The sequence below is a fragment of the Lagopus leucura genome, unplaced genomic scaffold (assembly GCF_019238085.1).
Source record: "Lagopus leucura isolate 7727_CA_CO unplaced genomic scaffold, USGS_WTPT01 Super-Scaffold_100157, whole genome shotgun sequence".
NCBI lineage: Eukaryota > Metazoa > Chordata > Aves > Galliformes > Phasianidae > Lagopus > Lagopus leucura.
Genome location: NW_024962334.1, coordinates 17,222,615 through 17,247,943, shown reverse-complemented (window position 1 = coordinate 17,247,943; position 25,329 = coordinate 17,222,615). Strand labels below are relative to the sequence as shown.

The 25,329-nt window shown below is 42.8% G+C and overlaps 1 protein-coding gene across 1 annotated transcript in view; it reads right to left on the bottom strand.

Annotated features, from left to right (window-relative positions):
* RFTN1 (raftlin, lipid raft linker 1) overlaps positions 1-20,805 on the bottom strand; it is a 94,692-nt gene extending 73,887 nt beyond the window's left edge. Inside the window, exons 1-2 of the mRNA XM_042888291.1 lie at positions 20,727-20,805; positions 11,149-11,304 (exon numbers count right to left, since the gene is read on the bottom strand). Coding sequence (XP_042744225.1) covers positions 11,149-11,293 — 145 coding nt within the window. The 5' untranslated portion in view covers positions 11,294-11,304; positions 20,727-20,805. The remainder of the gene's footprint in view (positions 1-11,148; positions 11,305-20,726) is intronic.
* Positions 20,806-25,329: the final 4,524 nt, after the last annotated feature.

The following is a 25,329-nucleotide window of genomic DNA, read 5'->3' as shown; positions in this document are numbered from 1 at the left end:
ACTTGCTTTTACTCCCCATTTCAGCATGTAGCACAATGTACGATGTTATCCCATCATGCCTAAATTGGGCTCTGCCGATGGGTATTCACTCCAGCTAATCTTCTGAACATGCCAGCCCACTTAAGAAAGTTCTTGTTGTAGGCTTTGGCAACACCTCTTCATTCTTCTCGAATTTGTCCAGAAGCCCTAGATCCCACTTTCCCTCCTTTGATTATTAATTATAATTATAGTACTTATTAATTATAATATTGATTATAACTTTTGAGCCCTGTTGCCCTTCTCCAACATTACTGTCAGCTGGTGGTTTTGCTCAAACTCTTTGGCTGATACATTCTTACGTAGCTGCAGGTGACCTTCCGCTCACCTCTTTCAGTGGAGGAGCCTAAGTCTACAGACTTCCCAAACTCCTGCATGTTCTATGGTGCAGCAAAAGGAACACTATGGCAGGGAGCCTGGGCTAGGGAAGTAGAAGACCATCACAAGGCTGATACAGTTTTTGGTTGCTGTATTTTCCTGAGAAAGAGGACAGAGGCAGTTTCTACGATTGAAGGATTCTGGCTATAAAGATGTTCTGGAGCAGGTACATGAGATAACGTGAGCTGAGTGCAGGCAATCTGCCAGTCAGATGACAGGACACGGCCCTGCTCTGAACAGCCAGAAGTCTAAGAGGACTGACAGTCTGCAAAGGGTAGCAGGGAATGGACAGACTCTTCCAGGGAGGGAGACATGCTACTGAGAATAGGGGAGCACTGCTCTCTTATTCTGCAGGACTTGATCTGCTTGCACTGCTTCCCACACCCTTAATTGTGTCTCCTCTCCAAGTCAGGGAAATAGGACAGATTTTTTCACTCTTCCCTTCATCTGTTCTCGTCATTTTTCAGAAGAGCAAGGCAAAAGCATATGCTACCTCACTCGTTCTTTCTCCTGCATAGTGTACTGCAGATACTTTTCAGCTATGCTTTTCCCTCATTCCCAATCACTAAACTGTGAGGTTTCCTGAGGGCCACTGAGATAGCAATCAAAGGCATTTTTAAACAGTGAGTCAGTCTCCTCCAGACACTCAGCTCTGCTGTGCATCCATGCAAAGAGAGAATGTGGAAAATGGCACGGAAAGCTTGATCTTGACTTTACCCACTACAGATGTGCCTCCCTCCTCAAACCAGTTAGCCATAGATCAATAGGTACTATAATCATGAGACTACATAGTGACAGCCATACCTTTGGCAGCAGGTTTGGACTCTAAAAGTTCCATCCAGAGTGGCAAAGTCATGGCAGCAGCTTTGAACAACAGCAAGTTCATGCCAATAAACCAGACTCAGCACAGAGAACCAACAACTAGCCTTATCAGTGCAACCTTGTGTCCCATACCCATGCCCTCCAGTGGATCAAGGGCAAAGCACACACAAGAATGAAAACCTCAAGAAAGTAAAGAACAACCCATATCTTCCTTCTGAGTCAACAGACGTAAAGGATAGCGTCAGCTCATCTGGTGCACGCTGACAAAGCTGCAGGAGGATGCCCACTGTTCCATTATCAACTCCATCTTTGGCCAGTGGGAAAAAACGTCTGGTAGCACACGTGAAAAAGCAGGAACAGAAATGAACACAGAATAGAAGTAAGAAATAAAATTAAACTGGCTTCTGCATGTGAAATCTCTTTACAAGCATCACTGGCAGAGACAATGACAAGGTGTTGTCATTTGCATGAAGAAGAGGTGGGACAAAAGGGCACCTGTCTCAGAAGAAGGGCCTTGCGGACATTTGTCAGATACCTTTCCTTGCTTTAAGGCACATGCAGTGGGATGTTCCATTTACAGGAGCAAACCATCTCTTGTCCAAAGAAAAATCCTCAAAATGCCATTAAGCATTTTAAGAAGCAACTGCCCCAGTCTGGCAGTAAACTCCTTCTGCACCACAGCTATATTAAGATATACTCAGTCAGATACTGACCAGTGCTGAGCCATGCAGACACACCAAGAAACAGCCAATGTGAAATAGCTGAACGTCCACAGTCTCTGTGACAACAGAGATTCTTTACTCTTCAGATAGGAAGATTAAAAAAATGAATGCAAACAGAAACAATCCCTCACAATCAAAATACATCTGCTCAGCATTTTCTTTTCAGTACAATTAAGAAAGGTAAAGAATAGCTGACACCAGCAATTCTTGTTTTCTCTCAAAGAGGTATCCTTCACTCAGGGTAAACAATTCCAAATCTTTCATCCGCATGAGTTTTTAGAAAAACAGCAACACTTATTTACAAAGTAAATCACAAAGAACTCTATTAAAATTAAAATATTACACAGATTCTGTATATCATGTTATATCTTGCTGACATCAAGGAATTTGCAGTAACCAAGTCATAGAGAGACTAAACAAGTTACTACAGAGATCATGCCTAATCACTTCTCTCCCATAGTAAAGCCATGAGACATTTACTATTTAAAGTTACAAGTCATTATGTGATCTCCTGTTCTAGTTAAACACAGGGGAAGTTTTGTTTCTGGGAAAAAAAGGATTAGGCCTGACTTAAAGAATTTTGTCACTTGTACAGAAACGCCTGTCTACCAGCCTTGAAGACTGCCAAATCTGGTTCCTTGGCTCTTGAGCAGCATCAGGAGATGAAAAACACATGAAGACTGGAAAAATGTGCAAAGCCAGAGGCAAAAGAAAAGACAAGGCCACTCAGAACAATCATGTGCAATTCCATAGTTGCTGCTAGGATGGAAAAGCTTTTTGGAAGTTCAGAGCTCTTTTTAAATAGATCCGCAACTATTTTTCCATTATGTGAGTAAATTACAATTAACATTCATTTACGTATGACGTATGGTATGTATCTATTGTAAGAATTCAGTAATTACATCCAGCTAGCAGAGTAGATACAATCAACAACTGCACTGTAAGAATGGAGTACTGTAGCTACCCATTTTCACATCTAAGAATGGATAAAGACTAGGAAAGTTAACACAAACACAGCTAGTTCAGCACCCATATTTTCTCCACAGTGGAACACACATGAATAGAAAACATCTTGCAGATATTCCTTCCCTCCCTCCCATTCTGCATTTGCCCACACCAACTGCCCAGCCGGATGTACAGAATCAAAGTGGAGAAAATGACCATTCCATAGCTTGGTGGAGCGGTAAGGTGATGGGATGAGATTCTATGGACGCATCTAAAGTAAATCTTCTTTTTTCTAATCACAATCTGAAAGTACTGGTCCAAAATACCTAATATGCACATTCTTCAACATATCTGAGATTTCTAATGCAATTACTATACTGTATCTAACTTCCCAGCTCACATATTTTAATACAAAATAGCAGTACCCCAGTTCAGCTGAGACTTCGAAAGACAAAGCCATACCCACAACTCCTTTTTCTATTCAAAACTAGGTGAAAGGTACAGATTTTTTGCAGGTATGTAGCTACTGAAAATAGGGGCTCAGACAATTAATTCATAAGCAAAAAGTCACTGGCATCATCTATCTGGACTTCAGTAAGGCCTTTGACATGGTCCCCCATAACTTCCTTCTCTCCAGATTGGAAAGGTACAGATTTGACAAGTAGACTGTTCAATGGATGAGGAACTGGTTACAAGATTGCACCCAGAGAGTAGTGGTCAATGGCTCAACATCCAAATGGATATGAGTGACAAGTGGTGTGCCTCAGAAGTCAGTACTGGGACCAGTGCCCTTTAACATCTTCATCAATTACATCAATAGTGAGGTTGAGTGGCCAGCAAGGCAAAGGAGGTGATCCTGCCCCTCTGCTCTCCACTGGTGAGGCCCCACCTGGAAAACTGTGTCCAGATAGGGAGTCCACAGCACAGGAGAGACATGGACCTGTTGGAGTCCCACAGAAGGACCACAGAAATGACCTAAGGGATGGAACACATCCCCCTCAAGGGCAGGCTGAGAGAGCTGGCGCTGTTCAGCCCGGAGAAGAGAAGGCTCAGGGGAACATGGGATCAGCCTTTCAGTATCTAAAGAGGGGCTACAAGAAGGGGACAGTCTTCAGCAGAGTCTCCTGTGATACGACAAGGGGAAATGTTTTCAAACTAAAGGAGGGGAGATTTAGACTGGATATAAGGAAGACAATTTTTACAGCGAGGGTGGTGTTGCACTGGAACAGGCTGCCCAGAGAGGTGGTCAATGTCCTGCCCCTGGAAACATTCAACATCAGACTGGATGGGGCTCTAAGCACCTGATCTGGCTGTTGATGTCCCTGTTCACTGCAGGGAGGTTGGACTAGATGACCTCTAAGTGTTCCTGTAAAACTCAAATGTTTCTGTGATTCCATAATATTGACCAGCTTCCTGCTCTAGATTCCATGAGAAGACTGGTTTTAAGGCTAGAGGGCTGGATTGAACACTATCTATTCCCTGTTCTGTCATAGTCATCAAACAGGGACATGGTTTAGTGGGCATGGTTGTGACAGGTCGATAGTTGGACCAGATGATCTTAGTGGTCTTTTCCAACATTAATGACTCTGTGATTCTGTGTTCTATATGCCTTTTGATAAAGCTCTTCCTACGTTGTGTTGTGGGCAGAACAGAATTAAGTACAGTCATAAAGCAAAACCTAGTAAGACTGCACAATTATATCCATATGTATTACCCATCATGATAAATGTGTACACAACACAAACAGGTGCGTATGTTTTACATACACATAACATATCTGTATCTGTACATCAGTAATCCTATACAGTCTACCATAAAGCTGAAAGTTCAATATAAATTACTGAAAGCAAACCTTTACTTAGAAACTGGAACACATCTAACGTATTTTACTTAAGGTATGGATCTTCAGTTAAAAGCAAACAATAGTAAAGAAGTTCAAGTTATTTCTAACAATTCCATAAGCAATTCCATTTATGGTGTAATTTATTACATTTATTAAACTCCTAACGTATGGAATGCTCTCTTTATGTCAAATTGCAAGTTTCCCAAGACATACCAGTAAGTTTTAAAAACTGCTACCAGCACAAACATTTCATTTTGCTGCAACTTACAGTGGCAGATCCTAAAAGGTTACATACTACAGACTGCAATTCACTTGGAATAAAATACCTGCACACTTTTAGAGAAGCCAAAAAAAATAATTTCTTCAAGTTTGCATTAATGGAGGGCACTGAAGACCAGACCAAGCAAAGTCCTTGTGCTGATTCTTTTTATCATGTTCATATTTTCAAGTACATGCAATCTGAGTTTAATGGAACCTGCACATGGACCAAGCTGAAATGAAAGGGAAGCACTAGCAGAATCTGAACTACATAGAAGTAGCTCATTGGCCTTTTTTGCTCATCATCTTACTGCTCTTAACATGCAATTCATTTCTCAAACAATGTTTTCGTCTGTGGTACACGATCTATGTGCAGTCTGGTTCAAGCTATCACATCATATTAAAAACCTAGCAACATTTTGTCTTGCTAATTTTATTTCATCACTCCTGAGGACAAAATGACGGTAACCAACCCAGGCAACTGGAAATACAAAACTGGAATGCTAATTTCATTTATGTTCCTTTGCTTACAAAATTGAAAACAGGAAATTAAATAAATTTGCCAATGGGGAAACAATTGCTTTTACTAGTCTTAAATCAAATCCAAACACCTGCAAACAGTGGGTCTTTTTTCAGAGACAGAGCTGCTTGCTCAAAGAAGGGTTTCAGGTTTTTTTGTTTTTTTTTTCTCCTGCTCTCAAATGAATGGTGAAGAGAAACAGAAAGCAGAAACAAGGCACAAATAGCTACTTAATTCAATATAAAAATTACCAATAGGAAGAGATGGTAAGCACTGATGTAAATAACAAACATTATGTTCTATAACAGATGGAAGTGCCTGCATACAAATGTAGGAAAACATACAAATTCTGTGGGAAAAATGCCTTCCCTATCCCCAATTTGCATCTTCCACTGTGTGACTCATTTTAAGATATAATTACATATTTCCCCTCAGTTGTTTTTTTAATTATTAATTTAACGATGCAAGCTACACACAACTAAAACGTAACGTTAAATTAAGAGTACGCCCACACTTGAATGCCTCTTTAACTTCTGATTCTAATACAATTATGTTTTTTTACAAATGTTCACTAACACATTGTATGCACCTTTATTAGAGAAAAAACAAAAATGAATCAAATAGAAGCCCAGCCATACCAATCATAGTAAGACCCTAACAGGTTTGGTTTTTTTTTAGTAGCAAAACTGTCCCTAAACATTACTATATAATACCCAAAAGCTTGCCAGAATGGGAAAGTTAGATACACTTTCAAATTCATATATATAAATACTATATATATGCGTAAGTATATGCATGCATATAAGAATACGTACACATATGTATAAAAATGCCTCAAGTCATAACTTTTTGGCTTGACAATACAGCCCTTGGGCAACAACCCTTAAGCAAAAAGAATAGAGTGGAAATGTTGAAATATAACTAATAACCTTATTTTTTTTCAATAATTGTCACTTTGATTTTTTTCCCCCCCGCTTGAGAAATAAATTATCAACAAGGATCAAAACCATATGCCCTTGTATTCACATTATGTCTTCAGAACTTCTCTGGGACATGTGAAGTACTGTTATTATTCATTCCGTCAGTCAAAACATCTGGATTTTAGTGGTTTTATAGCACAAATGGCTTGTTCAGAGCATAGCTTTTCCCTGTTTAAAAAAAAATTTATATCCCCATTTCATTCTCATTGTATGGCTTGTGTATGTTTCATGCCAACTTTCTTCAAAGCCAAAGACTGCCATAACTCATCAGGCCAATGAATTGCTATAGGAACCTGAAGCAAAACAAACAAATAAATAACTAAAAAATAAAAAAGATCCAATCAGGTCAGTTAAAACAGACAAGCAAAGAAAAAACCTCTACAGTAATCTGAGGAGAAGGGAAGAGATAAATGCCTCAGATTCCTCGTTTCTCTCGGAAGGTCATCATAACTGAAAAGAGGTAGGAGAAAGGAAACAAAAGACAAAGAAGAGGCAGAGGCCAGTTTCTGTACCATCTGTCAGTCCAAATGAATTTCTCTAAACTAGGTAGGTTAGGTCAGAACAGGGCAGGAGCACAGATTATTTAAACATTCCTCTTTCGAATCGAATAACAAACCAAACAATCAATGTTATCCCATTTGTTAGCATTTGCCCCCTGCACCATTTACCTCCTACTTCCAGTAAAACAGAAATGCATGGCACCTTGGAGATGTAAGGTATAAGATGATCACTAGTCACTTCTTGTTCTTTTACAGAGAGAAATGCAAAAAAACAAATTTTTGTTGCTGTTGTTTGTTTGAATTACAGGAGTGACACAATTTTTTGTATTTTTTTCCAGTAAAAGTCTGTGGAATACACACACAGATACTAATTTGTCACTTCTGGCTTTGTGGCAAAAGGTTTTACTGGAACATTAACCAAACGTTACCATCTTCTACTTCCATCAAATTCGTTGTTGTTATAAAATTCAGTTATTGTCGCTTAGCGTTTCTATCATCTCAACACATGAGAGAAGGCATCCAGTTGAGCCACTCTAAAGCAAGATTTGGCCAGTGGGGAGCTTGAGAACATTCAACGTGTGGACAGAGCCAAGCAGAGCAGGCTGTGAACAAAGCACACAGCCTCTGGGAGGGCCTGCCTGCAGCAGTGACATGCCACCATCAGGGCAGCAGGTCCTTCAACATGACCCGGGGAACAACAGAAAAGGGAATACTGGTTAGCAGACACTGCAAAGCAAACATGAGAAAAGCAGCACAGCCTCCTCGCAGCTGTAAGACGCCTTCACCAAGTGCTCCTTGCTCCTCCAGCACTCACTTGCACTGGGTGGAAATCCTAAAAGAATCACACTTGATCAAGCAATTTGTCACATCTAAGGGTTTTATTCTGACAAACCATAAAAATTATCAGGATTGTGGCACATGGTGGAGACTGCTGAGTTCTTCACAGCCTGCTTTCCTTAAAAACTTGGGAAATCTTTCTCTGGACACTCTACTTTTTAGTATATCAATCCCTTAACACTGAGAGACATCAGACTTGCAACCTTAGTTCAGACTTGCAACCAACTTCATTTTGCATGCATGTATTATTTATATGGTACTTAAATGAGATATCAAACAGTATTTTCCATTGGACATCTGTTACAGAGTACAAGGCTTGAGTCTGGAAGTGAATAAAAACATCTGATGTATTATAAAGGAGCATCCCTCCTCAAATTCCTTCAGCTGCATGGCAGAAGGTAACACATAACCAAAGACAGCAAGAGAGTTTCTGGCTAACAGCAGAGAAATGACCAGCAGGATGGTACTTTATCCCTGCTTTCAGCAGAGTGATGCTAATTAAATGAGCATGTGACAGTACCAGCTGATTTAAAGGTCCCATCTCTTCCTGGCTGTACACTCCAGAATTTGTCAGACCCTTTCATAGAACACTGATCTAAGAGAGGATAACCAAACACATCTGTACAGTCTTCTGCCAGATTCATAAAGGAGTACCACAGAGATTACAGAAGGTGAGAGAGGAGCAGCATCTCCTCACTTACAGGAACAGAAAACTCACATCCACTTCACCACTTACTGAATTGCAGTTAAAACAGACCTAAAATTCTAGAAATGATCTCTGATTTTCTGGTTACTGGATTTGAGAATGCATGCAGTTCCAAATTGTGATCAGCATCCACACTTATGTCTGGAGTCTATGAGAGCTGTTTTTAGAATATGCAAAGACACACTATGACTTGGAAAACTTCAGCTGTGTATTAGCTTCCATTTGCAAAGTGGAGATCATCACAACTTCTCCCCATTCAGATTAAATTATTGAAAGAGATACGTATATCAGAGCAGCAAACATAAGTCTCAGATAAATGAGTAACTCCCTTCAGAGCCAGATCCACTACTATGCTAAGTAAGGTTCAGAGCAACGATGCAGTAAAATATTACACAGCCAATCATAATTCAGCATGGCTTATTCTAAAAACCAACAAAGCAGAAAACTAATGGAAAAGATGATGTCAGGACATATATGCACTGAGAGAGCTAAGGTGGATTCACAGAAGACAGTGTTCACAATCCAGATATTTTTTTTTTTACCCAGCTGAGAGCAATTTGTTTTTAGAAACACCTGAATGCATGCAGGCACAGGTGAAACATTCATCATTATCTTAGGTTATTTCTGAGCAAAAATATAAAGGAACCAGCCATTTTCTCACTACTGAGAAAAACATTCTAACCCTGTGCAGTAGGACATGAGCCTTTGTACAGCTACCATGAACAGGGGAAGCTGCACAGCTGTGGGCTGTCACACTGCCCATCCCCAGAGCACACAGCCATGGGTGATACTGAGGAAACAGTGCAGAACCACAGCTCTATCTCCTCTTCTGCCCACCTGCTGGCATCTTCAGAGACCAGGGCAATGGGGATACAACATGCCAAAAAGCAAATACTCTCTAGAATGCCACAGAATTTGATAGAAGTACTTCCAGTCACAGTTTCTCTAAAACCACGTCTCCTAAAAATCTAGGGTGAGCGAGAAAAACCTACAGATGTGCTTTACAACAAACTTATCCACTTAACTGGACTTAAAAGTCTGGGTTTAATTCTTTGCTTTGTGCCTGGGGGAAGACACATGGCTGCTGCATGTGCTGGTTCCTCAGCACCCAACGACACAGACACACACCTCATGAGGAGAATGTGCACGTGAAACCTCGTGAGGCATTCACGCAGTTGTGATGAACATCACAGAAAAGCCCATACAAAATCCCCAGTATTAATTTTCACTGATTCCATCTTGGTAAAAAATGTCAAACTATCATACAACAGAAACTCAGACTGTTCAGACTCTGAAATAAAAATGAATAAATGCAGAAACAATTGAAACACAAATATGAAAAAATATATTAAACACTAATTCCTCTACAATTTGCTTCGTGCCCTCAGTAACAGCAGTGCATTCCAGTTAGTGTAGCAGCAAATGGAAGAATCAGAATGAGAGACAGGCACAAAGAAAAGCCTGCAAAAACAAATTTCTGTTCTCACACTGCCTACAAAATCATACTCCCGTCCAACCACCTACTCCACACCTCCAGCTTTCCCAGTCACAAGCCCACTTGCAACAAGTTTTGGAAAAGAACAAACACTACCCTGGGTTGAACGTGCTGACCCGCACAGTGCGAGGTGGCACACAAAACAATGTGCTAGCAACTCTTTGTCTCACACAGACAGACCTACCATCACCTCTTCCCTGGACCTGACTTGCAAAACATGAAGTAGCAGCACAGTGCAGGGCAAAGCACAGAGGCTCTACATGGCATCCAGCCAGCTGGCTGTAACAGATTTTGGTACTGTGTTGGTTTATATATAGCAAGAAGCAGGTCCCAGCCTTCTGCTCAAGCTTCAGATTTCCAAATGGTGTGAGGAGTAATCGCTTGCAGAACAGGCTAATTTTGAAGTGAAAGAGGGCACAGGCGATAGCGTGAGCAATACTGGCAGAGATGCTTGATGTCAATCAGCAAGGAAAGAAATGAAATATCTGCAGATTGTCATATGAATTAAAGCAAACTACTTCAGATCTCAAAAAAGGTAAAAATGGCATGAGACTGGACCATTATGCCTTTCACGTTCTAGATCTTCAGTGCCCCTTGTCACTCTGTTTCCACCCATGTGAGTGTACATACAGGTGTTCGTAACCACGTAAGAGTTATTTAAGGTAAGTTTGCAAAACTGAAAACACTAATTTCAACCTCTCAAAATACTCCTGAGAGAGCACAGGGAGCAGAAAAAAAAGAGCAATAAAATATGTAACATACCAGACTTGAATCACTTTACCATATGAAACTTGGATAAGATGCAAATTGAGAAAATGAAAATACATCCTTAGAGTAACAAAGGAAAAAAAACAACCAACAAAACATGGGTAAGAAGAATCTAAAATCTGAGAACCTACAAATAAATTTACGGTCAAAAAATTCACAGAAAATTCTCAGGAAGATTTCTGCATGCAAACATGACTGGAGAGAAGGCACTGACTTAAACTAAAAGACATCTTAAAAACTTAACTAACACACATACTATTCTCAACCCGTTATCGAGCAGTTAACTTGCCAGTTTGAATAGCAAAAAAAAAATCTATAGAAAAGTACAGTGTCCTTACCATCATTCAGTGTCGTGAAGTCCAAGAATCGATACTCATAACTGACATCTATCTTAGTTTCTACCTGGGGCCTCTTCAATGTTGAATAGATGTTACCAGGCCGTTTTTCATCATGCTTCTCTAGTTTGTTCAATCCACAACCCATTTCAGCAGCTCCTGATACAAACAGACAAGAAAAGGGAAAAAGAAAAATGACAAAATATACATTTGGGTTTTTAATCTTTCTGGTTTTATTCACTGCAATATAATACATTGGTGATTTCTGTTTTTAAATGCAAGCTATCTATAAAATATATGAAATAGTATAAAAATGTTCAGATAATAATTAAAATATATACCACTTATATCAAGCCCTGGGCATAATATTATTTTAATGTAGAACTGATGGCTTAATGCATGTATTTTCCATCTTCCAAATGTATGCAATCGTATACTTTGGTAGATACATTGTCTGTTACAGAAAGTGGCTAAAAAAGCAAAATTATTTGCTAGCATACAGACTAACAACAACAGTTTTTATATAAGCAGTTACTATGCAAGCATATACTATTGTCTTTCACACAAACCTTTGCAATATCGGAACGATCACTGAGATTTGTAATTCAAAAGAAAAAGCAGGTTTGCAGAGAAACCAGCACTGAGGAAACTACCTCATTTCCTTCCACCCTGTTTGTTCAGGTTAGGCACAGGAAATAATGGCTTTAGAGAAGCCTTCTTTAAAACAGAAGAGGTCCATGATGACTGAACCAAATTAGATAAATCTGGTTTTCTTTAATAGGCAGTCAGTCCAGAACACTGTACAGGACGACTCTTGACAATCATTTTGGCTACACCTTGAAGGTTTCTCAATATCCTGCTTTATTGTGGCTCATCTGAGTGTGAACAAATGGAAGAACAGCTTGGTAAAAATGTGCAGATGATTGTGGGAAACAAATCACAACCCATGCTACAGGAAGAAGCTAAATACTCTTATTCCTCTTCAACAACACTGTTGCAACCAAGGCAAAGGACCTGAAGCAGTTGGTAGTATCAGGAGATAAGACATACCAGTCAAGCATCTGGGCTTTCATCACAACCCACTGAACATCCTGTCCCTGCCTACGGAGAACTGCTGCTTCAGGGAAGGGAACAACCACCACCTCAAAAGCCTCTGTCACAAACCAGGGCTGCCTTTACCTTGGCAACAATTCATAAACCTGAAGCGGAGAAAGAAAAACCAGCTCAGGCTCCCCATCTCCAAAAGTGTACTTCTATGCACAGGTTACAGCTTCATCCCCCTAGCAGATAGCAATTTTCATCAAATTTCCAGCATAAATGCATCCAGCAATCTACGTGAGTCTCTCCATTCCCTTCACCATCCCACCAGCTCATCTACATCATTCCTCTTGTCTCTATTTGAATGCAGGTGACCATATGTTCAAAGTGAGAGCCTAATGATGCCCCTTAAAGCACCATTAATGCTTCCCTCTCTTTAATCACATCAGCATTTCTCACGGCTGAATCCCAAGCACAGTTCGCTGTCATCCTCCTGTTAGCCAAGGAACCCATTTATTCTCATTTGTATCCAACACAGCTAAGTGAAGAGCACCCAGCTCTAACAGATCTCTGCTCATTCCCCATTACTCTCTGCTCCCACCACTTGGCCATCATTTTGTCCAACTCCTCCCACACCCAGAGCTGGGATTCCTTTTGCTATTGGCAAAGCTGCCTGGCTTCGCACCATGGGCAGATTCCATACACGGCCTGCATAACAAAGTCACCAATAAAGATGTCAAAATCAGCCCGACCAATGCATCAACCCTTAAAAAATACCACAGAAAACAAGCACTCCATCAAGAGGAAGCACGAAGAACATTTTCTAGCATGACCTCTAGCACCAAGAAAAATGGATATGTCTTATCTGTTCCCAAACCTTAAATATTTTGGGATTCATCCAAAAGAAAACAACATTCCCTCGTTATTTTGGCAGAAATACTGGATCTGAAAGTTGGAAACTTGGTTTGTAAATTTAACATCAGAAAACCTCAGGACCTTCCACTGCTTCCCATATCATACTTGCCTCTATTATTTTTGACTGCTACTATTTTTTTTTTTTTTTGCAATAACAATTTATTTTATGTTAGAAAATGTTTTTTTTCCATACACACAGCAGCTTCTTTCTTTTGCTTATGCAATACAACACAAGTCTTAAACACTATTTTCATATATAAATGTATGTTGTACATTAATGTGCCTAGCAGGATACTACGAGTATCTTAATAGGCTGTAACGGACCACAGCTTTGTACCTCTTCATAAAGATGACTTCACAAGAAGTATGAAGAAGGGAAAAAAATTACAAAAGCCAAAGCACAATATATATGAGTATAAATAAATAATTATTTAGTCTTTTGCAGAGTGCAGAACTAAGCTAGCAGTAAGCATCAGCAACTCTATCAGTACAAGCAGGGGGATGTAAGGCTAGATCACAGCCCTGCTGAGAAGGACCCGGGGGTATTGGAGGATGGTCTCTCCCAACTCAGAAGACTCTGCGATACTGTGATTTCAAAGATCAGTGATGGCCCTGTAGCTCTTCCACACAGTAAGCAGACAGTACAGAATTTCGTAAGGAACAAATTCCGTTTCAGAGGTCACTAAGCAGCAGAGCCTGCAAACACCAGTTGCACAAACCCACAGGATTCCTCAGACAGACCTCTGCAGAAGGAGACCTTGGGGATGCAGTGTTTATCACAAAGAGTTTTGCATTCTTTCCTAAACTGAGGTTAAAGTGCTAGGAAATACAAGGCTGCTTGGCTGGTGCCAGCTGCAGGCACTCTGCTGCACTTCTCCACCAAATCTGTTTCAGAATACGGCCGCTTAGAAAAGCTGCCCACCTGCACGGTCCCTTGGAGGGGCTCACCAGCAGCAGCAACTGCCGCCCTCCCCCCACCCAGCTAAACATCAATTAACGTCCCTGAGGATAAATACTTCCCCACTGTTCTTTAAGTACAAAATTATATTTATGTTACTAAATCAAACAAAATATGAGGGAGGATGTTTTCATTCAAATCAAAATGGTATTTCAGTAGAAAAAATAAGTTTCACAGCATCATCATCTTTTCCACAGTAATTATGATTCAAGTGATGTAGCAGTAGAAAATAAATCTTAATAAAGTTCATACTTTGATACAGGAATCTATCAAAAAATAATAATGCAGAGATGTATAAATACTTGAAGTCTTCCAAAAGACACTGATGGTCCATGTAGGACACGCAATCCCTGAATCACCGAATTCCACTCAGTGTTATCCCACAGCCTTCCTACTGGGACAGTTTGTGTTGTCGCCTTCCAGCTCTTTCCCTTCCTCTGCAGCAATGTCATTTCTGCTCAGAGTTGTTTCATCCTGAAGTCTGAAAACATCTCTGTGGGTTTTAGGTAGAAATCTTGCTGTCAGCAAGACATCATTCCTTAATTTTCTATATTTATGTAATTGAGAAGTGCAGTACAAAACGTTTTATTATTGATGCTTTCAAAGTAATCTCAACCCACTTCAGTTCTTTTTCAACAGCTCTCTTGTTTTGCAGTCAGAGATGCTCAAAGATACTATACCACATATATTTATCCTGGCTTTCTCTACCTGCATGTGAATTCTGCATCTTTTATTCGGTATTAAAGCAAAATATGATCACTGAATAATATTCACTTTCCAGTACAGTAAATCTGAAAATGATTCTTCAGGAACACTGCAAAGCTGTCAGATATTTCTGTTCTCCAGAAGGTTAGAACCTTAGAAGACAAATTTTCTTATCATCGTTTATTTAAAAACTCATTTATCAGCCCACTAGTTCCATACTTGAAAGAAGAACCCTAAGCAATAGTAAATGTAATATCCAATGAAGAATGTTAACTGCTAAAATGGAGATTAGTTACGGGCTCTTGCAGGTACAAGTGCTGGAAAAACCAATTCCATCTGCAGACTCTTTTTTTCCCCGTGAATTAACCTTACTGTCCTGACAGTCTCTTAAACTATTCTGTGTTCAGGCACACGATAAAACTAGAACCGAAACCCAGATCAAGAAACAGATTTTTTTTAGTCAGTATCTCCTTTCCATTTTTTGCAAAATAGCAAAAGTGGAAGCTGTGATGAGTTGCAGAAACACAGCAAAGCCTATGGTCAACTAATGCTGTTTGTCTCCTGAACGGCAGCAAATGCACCCCCCTGTGGAGTCAGGGAAAGAGTGCCTTTCTTCTGCAAACCGAGGTCAGAAATTAACCTGCAGCTTGTGCATGTTAGGAGAATTCCCAGTTGGAAGCCAGGGGATGAGCTTCCTGCCACCACCTCCTCCTGGTCACTATCCTTCACCGTGTGTTTTAGGGGTAGAGTTGCTCTGGAGACTGGGAGAACAGTAAAGAAATGCCTCCAACATTGCAAATACCGACCTACCTCTGAATACTGCTTCCCAATTCAAGTTTTATTGAAATTGATACCACTTTTTGTCATGAAAAACAGTTGTCAGTCACAAGAATTTTTAGTTAGAAGGGAAAAAAAAAACAATTTCCATTTTTAAGCACCTACATGATCACATGATCCATGACAATGAGCATATCCTGAATAAAACGTAAGCATTTTTATAGCTCTTCTGGAGATCTGCCAAGTTTTCAGCTCCTCACCTCAGCACCTAATCAAAGAATCACAGAATGGCCCAGGTTGGAAGTGTCCTCAAGAATCATCAAGCTGTAACCTCCCCATTTAATACTAGACCAGGCTGCCCAGGGCCCCCATCCAACCAGGCCTTGCACACTTCCAGGGACAGGGCATCCACAACCTCTCTGGGCAGCCTGTTCCAGCACCTCACCATTCTCTTGGTGAAGAACTTCCATCGACATCCACCTAAATCTTCCCTCCCTCAACTTAAAACCATTTCCCCTTTTCCTGTTGTTATCTACCCTTTCAGAGTTGGTTCCCATCCTGTTTACAGGCTCCCTTTAAGTACTGAAAGGCTTCAATGCGGTCACCCTGCAACTTTCTTTTCTCCAAACTGAACAAGCCCAGCTCCCTCAGCCTGTCTTCATAGGGAAGGTGCTCCAGCCCCCTGATCATCTCTGTGGCCCTCCTCTGGACCCTCTCCAACAGCTCCTTGTCTTTGTTGAAGTAATTTCAGTTGTTTGGCTTTGCCTTTCCAGTTCCCCAGCCTCGTTCCAAGCAGATGAAACACACACAGCAAGTTCAGAACCACCAGAGCACAACAAGAAATACAGAACAGTGCCATGCAGCTAACAATTCATTTTCTTGCTAAGGGCTCAAGATTCTTTTTCAGGCACAAAGAGAAGAGAAAGCAACTTTCTACATGAATTTTTGACTCTCTTTGTTTTGGGGGTAGGGAACAACTAGAGCTAATTTCTTGATTTATCGTCCCCTCCTCCATACAACTCCGTAACAATTTATCTCCAAAGAATAATAATGAAAATTACACTGAGATGTAACAGAACCACATGGCTAATGGAAGCTTGAATAGATTACAAGGCTCATTAAGGGATGCTTATCAGCTAAGTATATATTGGCTAAATAGTTTATTTCAACTGTATCAACATTACGGAGTGACTGCTTATAGGGGGGATTTTGAAAGACTTCCTAAACAATTCTTTTAAATGCATGTAGCATTGCACACAGCTCTTGCGCAGTGCCTTAGAGTGCACATTCAAGTACTGTCTAATAAAAGCACAACACAGCCACCTGAAACTTAAGGTAATTTTAATATTTACATGACATAGGAATCTGAAAGAAGCACGCTGTACAGGTTACGCCACCATCAGCTTGGTTTTAAACACAATTAGTGGGAATAAGCTCGCCTGCATTACCACATTTTCAATGTTTATCGTCCAGAACTCGTGACCTCCTTTTGTAAGCCTCACCATAAATTATTAATCACTTTTTAAATACAGATCATAAGTTACTGAAATTCTTTCCACAGATTATGAAGCGCAGTATTCTTACCGGTGAGTTCAGCAGCTGGGAAACCAGACAGCTGCAGTGTATTAATAGGCTTTCTCTCCCGATTTTGGTTAAGCCCTTTCATCCTAATTCTTCCTTCCATGGGTAACACTCAGCTACCTCACAGGGATGCTAGAAGGCTTTTATAAATAATGACAGGACTTCACATTTGTTGTGCAGTAATGAGATGCACTTATTTCCTTAAACCCTCACTCCTGCAATCCTGACCTTTCCACGTTCTAAACAATAAGCACTCCACACTCAGCACAGTTCTCTTGCTGGCATGTGGTCATTTAATTCTCGCATCTTCTGCAGCCTGCAAAACACCAGTGTGTTCCATCCTCCTTCAGCCCCAAACAAACCCTGCGAGAGCCTGCAAATTATGGGTGAACCCCTTTCCTAGAAAAATTAAAGGAACGAAACAAACGACAAATAAGAGGGTAAAAATCAGGCAGAGAAGCATCAATGAAGCAGAGGATTAGAAACACCACACCTGGCAAACAGGGTGTGCAGATAAACAAAGAGAGAACAGGGCATTCAGGCAGTGCTTTGCAGATTCCCAGAACATAACCACGCTCCTGTGTTTTCCCTCTCATTCAGCATGGCATAGGCTTTGTGTGTGACATCATGAAGAGGGGAATTTCTTACCTACACATACCCCAGTTGGTCCTTTTTCATGAACATTACCATACAGTAATGCTGTAAGCACATATTCAATACGTGCCACGAAAATTTTTATCTGCAGGAAGGGAACAGCTGATTAAGTAGCCAACGTTTTCAGAGAAATTTGGAAGATTCTGAAAGACTTTATTTTGAAAATACAAAGATCAAATAGTACACACCAGTCCTATCTGTGTCTGGATGTCGCAGCTGACCAACTTTTTGCCATGTACTTACCAGCAATATCAGGATTTACACTTGCAGTTGGTAAGTAAATCTCTGCTTACAGAAAGGTTGGTGAATGAATAATCCCAGATTTGTTCTTTATGATTGATTTCATTTAAATTGAATGGCAAAGCAGCCCAAGTAAATCTGCAATTAAGGTTTTCAATTTCAAAAGGCAGATCCCAAAAACGAAGGCAACTCGTTAGGGAGATGAACAGGAATGAAAGGCTGGAGGACTTGAGCACACGGGAGGTCTGGAACATGTTTGAACTACAATGTGGGTATCTGCTGAACGTGTAACCCTAGCAAGTGGCGAGAAAATTCATACAAAGGTTTCCAGACCCAGCAAGATGAATTACCTAATAAAGAAGGAAAGGTGGAATAAGCAGAGGGCTTTCAAGGGACAGAAAGAAAGCTCAGCAAACGAAACTACAGCCTCAGAAGAAACAGCAGCATGAAGCAAGTACTGACAGGAGTTGAGCCCAGTTAGGCCAAAGGCACCAGAACTGAATGGAGGCAGAATTCAAACCCAAAGGAGGCACTGGTTCTGAAATCCAGTGCTCTTAAAGAGCTGTCACAATGCCATGTGGATTCAATTGCTAGAGTTAAACAAACGAGTGCATCGACCTCAGTACCACTTCCCTGAGAAAGAGACTATGTGAAAGCAGCAGGAAAGCATAAATTGGTCAGTTTGGCCAATTGCTTGGTGTAGCCTTGAGTCTGCTAAGCTTTAGGAAACTTAACGACAAAAACAAAACAAACTACAAATAAATACAGCACAGATTCTACAAAGTCAGAGCTGACCACCCGGACAAGTGAGGGTAGGAAAGAAAGCACATTCCTGGCACGCAGCAGTCAAGTAACACACCACAGCAGTAACAGATTTTCCCAAAGTATTATTAGGTGCGATCGCTTTTATGATGTTGTTCACAATGCAGCTCTGCATGCACTCCTTCCTCCGCTCTGGCCCTGGGCCTGCAGCCTGCAGGCACTGCTCACACACAGGGGCTGCCGCCCACCAGGACACCTTCTGAGGGAAGCACACTGCTTCATGTGTGCACGTGGGCTGGAGCAAATAGAGGTGTGAGGCAACACTGTGCTGGCTTCGGGGAGAAGCCTGAGAGCAGCAGGTTAAGGGGAGAACCACGGGCGTTCCCAAACCTATGTGCATCACCCCATGATTTTACCCAGGGATTTAATATACAGTGCCATCTTTTTCAATGCAGCAGGAGATTAAAGGGCAGCACCCACTTCAGCAAAACACTTTTAGGCAAGGTATTTCTATTCAAAGCAAAAAAGAGTTAACAGTCCCAGAAAACAAGCTGGTAACATTTTTCCTGAAGCACATTTCAGTCTGCCTCATGAAGCCAGAAGGCCACTGAGATGCCAAAAACTAGGAAACTACTCTCAAAACTTGAAGGAACCGAAAGCAACAAATGCTTGCTGCCTAGAAAACTAAAGACTGAACGGACTCGACAGAAGCATGCACAGAATGTCAGGTGCGAATAAAGCCTTCCTTTGAAGCTGAGTCCACACTTCTCTGAACCCACAGCAAACAGAGAGGAGGAACTGAAGCACACTGCAATGCTCAGAGCACAGAGTAAAGCCTCAGCAGAGCACAGTGCTGCAGAGCTGGGAGCCCCACACACGCTATCCCGAGGCAGTCAGCCACAAAGCACAGTCCTGGCAAGCTGACGTGGTAAAGAGGAGCACAGAGCCCGGTGTGAAGCTGTGCAGCACGGAAATGGCAGTGCTCACTGGCAGAAATCCCCTCATCCAACACAACTAACTTGAGGTTAAGTTAGATTCCTGAAATCGCTGTTCATTCTGTGACTGCTTCTTTTTTTTTCCTCAGGAAATAGAGAAATTAAAATACGCAAACGTGACTGCTAGAATTGCAAACAGAGTGCTACTGCCGTGATTCGATGCCCACAGCTGAAACGGATCGGATTCCTTAAGGATAACACATAAAAGCAAAAGGACAGAGGTCTCTCGTTGTACTGTGGAGATCAGCTGTGCCTTGACAGCATTAGTTATCTTTCTATTAAATCAAACAGCGTAGTTCATTTTCACGGGAATACAAACAGCAGCGGCACATGCCCGCCCTGTCAGGGGCGGTCACCTCGGTCACTTCACACCCCGTCGGGGGGGCGCTGGGACGAACCGGAGCCTGTTGGCCCTCAGACGCAGAGGCCAAACGCGGGCAGTGCTGAGCGGCACGTCGCTGCCCCTCGGTTCCCAGGTGCCGCTCACCTCAGGCGGCGGGCACGAAGCGCTCCCCTTTCCCGCCGCGCACCCACCGCGCCGGCACGCGGAGGCGATTCGGGTACGCGGCAGCTCGCGGCCAACGCCGCCCCCCGGGGGATTCCCCGCGCCGCCGCCCGACAGGACGGTGTCGGCACCGCCGCCCCACGAGGCCCAATCGGTGCTCGGCTCCGGACCGGCGCGGCCGCCGGCCCCCTCAGAGCTGGGGCTATATCGCAGAAAGCGGGACCTGTCCCGGGACACGGGAGCGACGTCCCTCCAGCCCCCCACAAGCCGCCCGCAGCCCGCTCAGAAGCGGCCGCGCCGACCGGCCCCGATTCCGCCAAACTTCAGGAGCGGAGGACCGAGAGACGAGCGGAGCCCTGGACTCCTCCGCGCCCCTACCCGACTGTCACCCTCGTCACTTCCCGCTCCCTCCAAGTTTCCCCTGTCGCGCCAGGCGGGTGCGAGGCGGTACCTGGGACAGGCAGCGGGCGAGACGCAGCCCGGCAGCGCTGAAGGATGCCCGGCGGGCGGAGACGGCCGGCCTCACTGACAGCGCTTCCTCCTCCTCCTCCTCCTCCTCCTCCTCCTCCTCCTCCTCCTCCTCCTGCGCCCGCCCGCTGTGCTCCGGGGCCGCTCCCCCTCGGCGCCGCGCCGCCTCACAGCCCCACCGCCCAGCAAAAAGTTTGTGCCGCGCGGCACGGGGAGGCGCCTTGCGGGGCCGGGAGCTCCGAGCCGAGCTCCTCTGCCTGGGGCCGCGGCCACTTCCTCTTCCTCCGAGCAGCCGGGCGAGCCCCGCGCCCTGCCGGAGCCGCGGCGAGTCGGGGGCAGCGCCTCCCGCCCACACTGCCGCCGCGCGCCCCCGCGCTGAGCCCACTGACACGAAGCGGGAGCGCTCCGCCTCCCGGCCGGGGCTAGAAACCCCTCGCACCCCCGCCTGCACCCCGCCCTGCCGTCTCCTCCCCCCCGGGCTCCACCTCGGGGCTTCCAGCCCCACACCTTCGAGGCGCCGCGACTCACCTCCTCAGCCGCTTTCACCAGCCGCAGGGGTAGTTCGGCAGGAACGGACCTCAGGACGGCTCTGGACGCGGCTTTACCGTGTCGGATCTTGGAGAAACCTCCACAGGCACAAACTGCACAACTGCTTTGGGCAGCATCTGCGTCTCAGCTCAGCTTCCCTCGTAGTGAAAAGCTGTATTTGTACCCAGTACCCGGACCCTCCGGTCAATGTGTCCATCTCCTTTCACCCTCCCTCAGTGAGGCTGGAATGCCCCGCCGCCTCTCCCCAGCCTCCATGCATACCAGGGCCTTCCTTTCCCAGAGTCAGCATGTATACCTGTTGTTTGGCAACAAGTCCATACCTAGCCTGGTTCTTGAGCCTGGTCAGCAGGCATGCCCAGGAGGTGCCATCTGCAGCCCCATGAACAAAGAGCAATTGCCTTTTCCTCTGAAGCCTCGATAAAGACAAAAAAAAAAAACAAAAACAAAAAAAAAAAAAAAACCAGCAGTGCCCTTGCTGCTGGGCTCTAGGCAGAGCAGAGGCCATTAACCACATTAACCCATTACCAGCAACTATCAGGGCCTAACCCCACAGCCAGTTTATTACCCCCCCTCTAGTTGCCCACCCAGAGAGACTACAGGATCCTAAGGACACACAAAAATAGCACAGGAGCCACCTTAGTAAAGTTGCCATAGCATCCACCACCATCCCCAGTCTACAATCCAGCCATTCAGTCACAGAAGGCAAACAGTTGGTAGGAGAGGATGACACCCTTTACATTCACATATTTCATGCATCTGGGAAGTCTGTCCTAAGAAACTCAATGATTTTTCCTCAGTTGGGATTGAAATTCTTCTGGGTTTCCCAAAATGTGTTTTTTGTTTTTGTTTTTTGGGTAGAATATTTGTCTTACTGTAGTTCTTTTTAACCTCTTCACTACAAGAAAGACACTGAGGCCCTGAAGCAGAAAGGACAACAAAGCTGTGAAGGGACTGGAGTACAAATCTTACGGGGAACTGGGATTGTTTATGCTAGAGAAGAGGAAGCTCAGGAGAGACCTTGCAGGTCTCTGCAACTGCCTGAAAGGAGGCTGCAGTGAGGTGGGAGTCGCCCTCTTCTCCCACATAATGAGAAGCAATGGCTTCAATTTATGTCAGGGGAACAGGTTGTCCTGGGAAGTGATAGAGTCACTGTCCCTGGAGGTGCTCAAGAAATGTGTAGGCATGGTACTGAGGGACATGGTTTCATTGGTGTGATGGTGATGAGTTGTCCGTTGGACTTCATGACCTTAGAGGTCTTTTTTAACCTTAATGACTGTGTGATTCAGAAGAAAGAACAACTGCTCTCAGCTCTTCTCAGCATCCTCACACAGTGCCCAGCTCATCTCAGGTCTCCATACATCAGAGTCTCCGGAGTAATTCCTGTCTTGACTTTCATTCACTGATGGTAGTTCTTCTCTTCCCTGAGACTTTATTCTCAACACCCAGTCCAGCAAAACCAAAGTAAATGAAAAAAACCCAAACTCGTTCAGCCTTTTACAGCTAACAGCTGTTGAGGGGAAGAGGAGATTCCACGAGCCTTTGTGGATGTCAAACACCATCCCTACATGCTTTGGCAACATTTCTAATATCCTTCAATGGTTTTGCCTCTACCATACTAGCTTTTTCAATGAAGTTCTGTCACACGTTGCCTGTTCAGCCAAGCTTGTCTCCCAATTCAATTGTTTTCCTGACTAAGTGGGATCCACCACTCTTGTATACAGAAAAGATTCTCTTTAAAAGCCTGCTAGCCTTCCTGTGCTTGTTCACTTTTCCGGAAGGCATAGGAGGCAGCTTTAAGAGCTCCCCAAATAGGAGAGCAAAGTTTGGTTTAAGTCCAAGGACTGTTTGTGTCTCACCATTACCCCTCCAGCCATCATGGAGATTAAGTCCTCCACATGAATTCTGTAACCTACACATGTGCTTGCTTTCCTAAAGATTTAATTGATCATCATAACCCTCTGGTCTGTAATTCTACCTAAATGTCACCCTCAGTGGTCTCTCCTTTGATGCCTACCAGTCACGCCCAGCCTGTCATCCACCTAAGAGATATACACCAGAGAGGAAAATCATCTGCCTTCATCTTTCCCTGCCTTTCCAGAAAAACTTGTACCTATCCTAAGTGTCATCTCTGTGGGCCAAGTCTGGAACTTCACTCACTGCCTTTATCATACTTCTGGCCTGTTCAGTGACTCCTGAAACACCCCTCATTAACTCTCATCTGCTTGAAACCCTTGTGTCCTAAGTGTGCTGTTACACTTCATCCACTTGAGACTCTCCCTACTGTGTAGGTGTATAAAACAAATTCAATTGCTATTTAAAAATAAATAAGCATTAGCATCTCAGCTCCTTTGTAACTACAGGTGCAAACCAGTTCCATATTTAAGCCAGGTGTTGTGAGGGATTCAATGTCTGAAAGTATTCTCTTCAGCTACAAGGGAACACGAATGTTGCCCAGAGTGGCTTTTGTCTACACTCGAGTCCTCTTAGCTATCAGCACTGGTTAAATAAGCCAACAGCCAAAAGCATATCATCAAAATAATGGATATGGGGAAATGAAGTTACTTCTTAACCAGTGCTGAACTACAAAGCAAACACCACAGCACATTTTGTGTGTTAACTTCACCTATCCCCTTTTGTGTTTTTTTTCCTTCCTCTCCTCATTCCTTTTAATTATTCGCTCAGTTTTTCCTCTTCCCTTGTCCCTCATCATTTTTCCTCCACTCATTAGTTTCTCTGGGTTTCCAACTGTGTGAGAAAGCAGCATGCATTCACACCAGGGTGCCATGTAATTGAGCTGTTTTTCTGATACTACTGTTAAAGCATATGGGGAAGGATTACTAAGTGTGTGAGGAAGAAGTGAAAGTGCAGTTTTCCCTGTATTATAAGGATATCAGGTCACAGATGGCTCCAGAACAGACATCCCAGGCACTGAACCTTGCTGACACCACAGGATTTTCTGATCGACACCTCATGGTGTGAATTGAATGGACATCTGACAACATTAGAGACTTCTGATGGTGCAAAGTCTTCTCGGAAGCAGAAAGGAACATCGACGCAAAGAAAACAACACTGGATGACCATAGATTGATGTGAAGTAGCAGTCCTGCACAGACAAAGAACATTTAAAACCAGTGATTACAGTGGGTCACAGTACAGACCTAGACACCACAACCTGTCTCTCTGCTGTCTGCTTATCAGATTCAGATACGTCTGCAAACTCAGAGCTCAGAGATACAAGGTGTTTTGACTCAGATTTCAAACTGGAATTCCTCCATCCTAGGTTAAACATGCAAACTATTAAAACTTTATTTTTTTAATGAGGACAATTCTTATGGAAATTGTTTAATAGATTTTTTTATATTCAAAATAATGCTCATGTCAAAAATTCCATTGCAAAAGCAACAAATTATTAGAATAGGGTATAACTACTGTCACCTATTTTAACTTGTCTATATTAACAGTAAAATAAAAACAATCTAAGAGCTTGATAAAAAGGCACATAAATGGAACATACTATCTAAATTGATGGTGTACACCTAAGCTGTTGTTTCTGGACTATCACTGTGAGAAACTCCAGAATTCTGACTCACACAGTTTAAAATATGCATTATTCCCATATTTTGGGATAATTGGCCTCTTTCAGAACCATTTTAGTACAGATTTGATTTAAGAGAAGATCTTGAACTTATTCGGAGCACCACATGAAATACTTCTTATAGTCACAGAGGAAACATTCTTCAAGAGAAATCTTGATTAATCAAGATTAACTTGAAAACTCCAAAATAAGCATCCTCGACATTTCATTTTAAATATATATACATGCACAAACTAGTCTAAAGCACAAGACTATTTGATAATTAAATCATAAAATTCCTGCTCTAACAGCTAACTAGAAAAAACTGTGGAAGACCCTATTGCTACCAGCAACAGTAAGATGCTGCCCCTATACAACATACTATTAGGCAACATTCGTTTATTTTAGTGAGTTAAAAATTCTTTGATGCCTTTTTATTGCTATTTCTATCCAGTGCAATTTC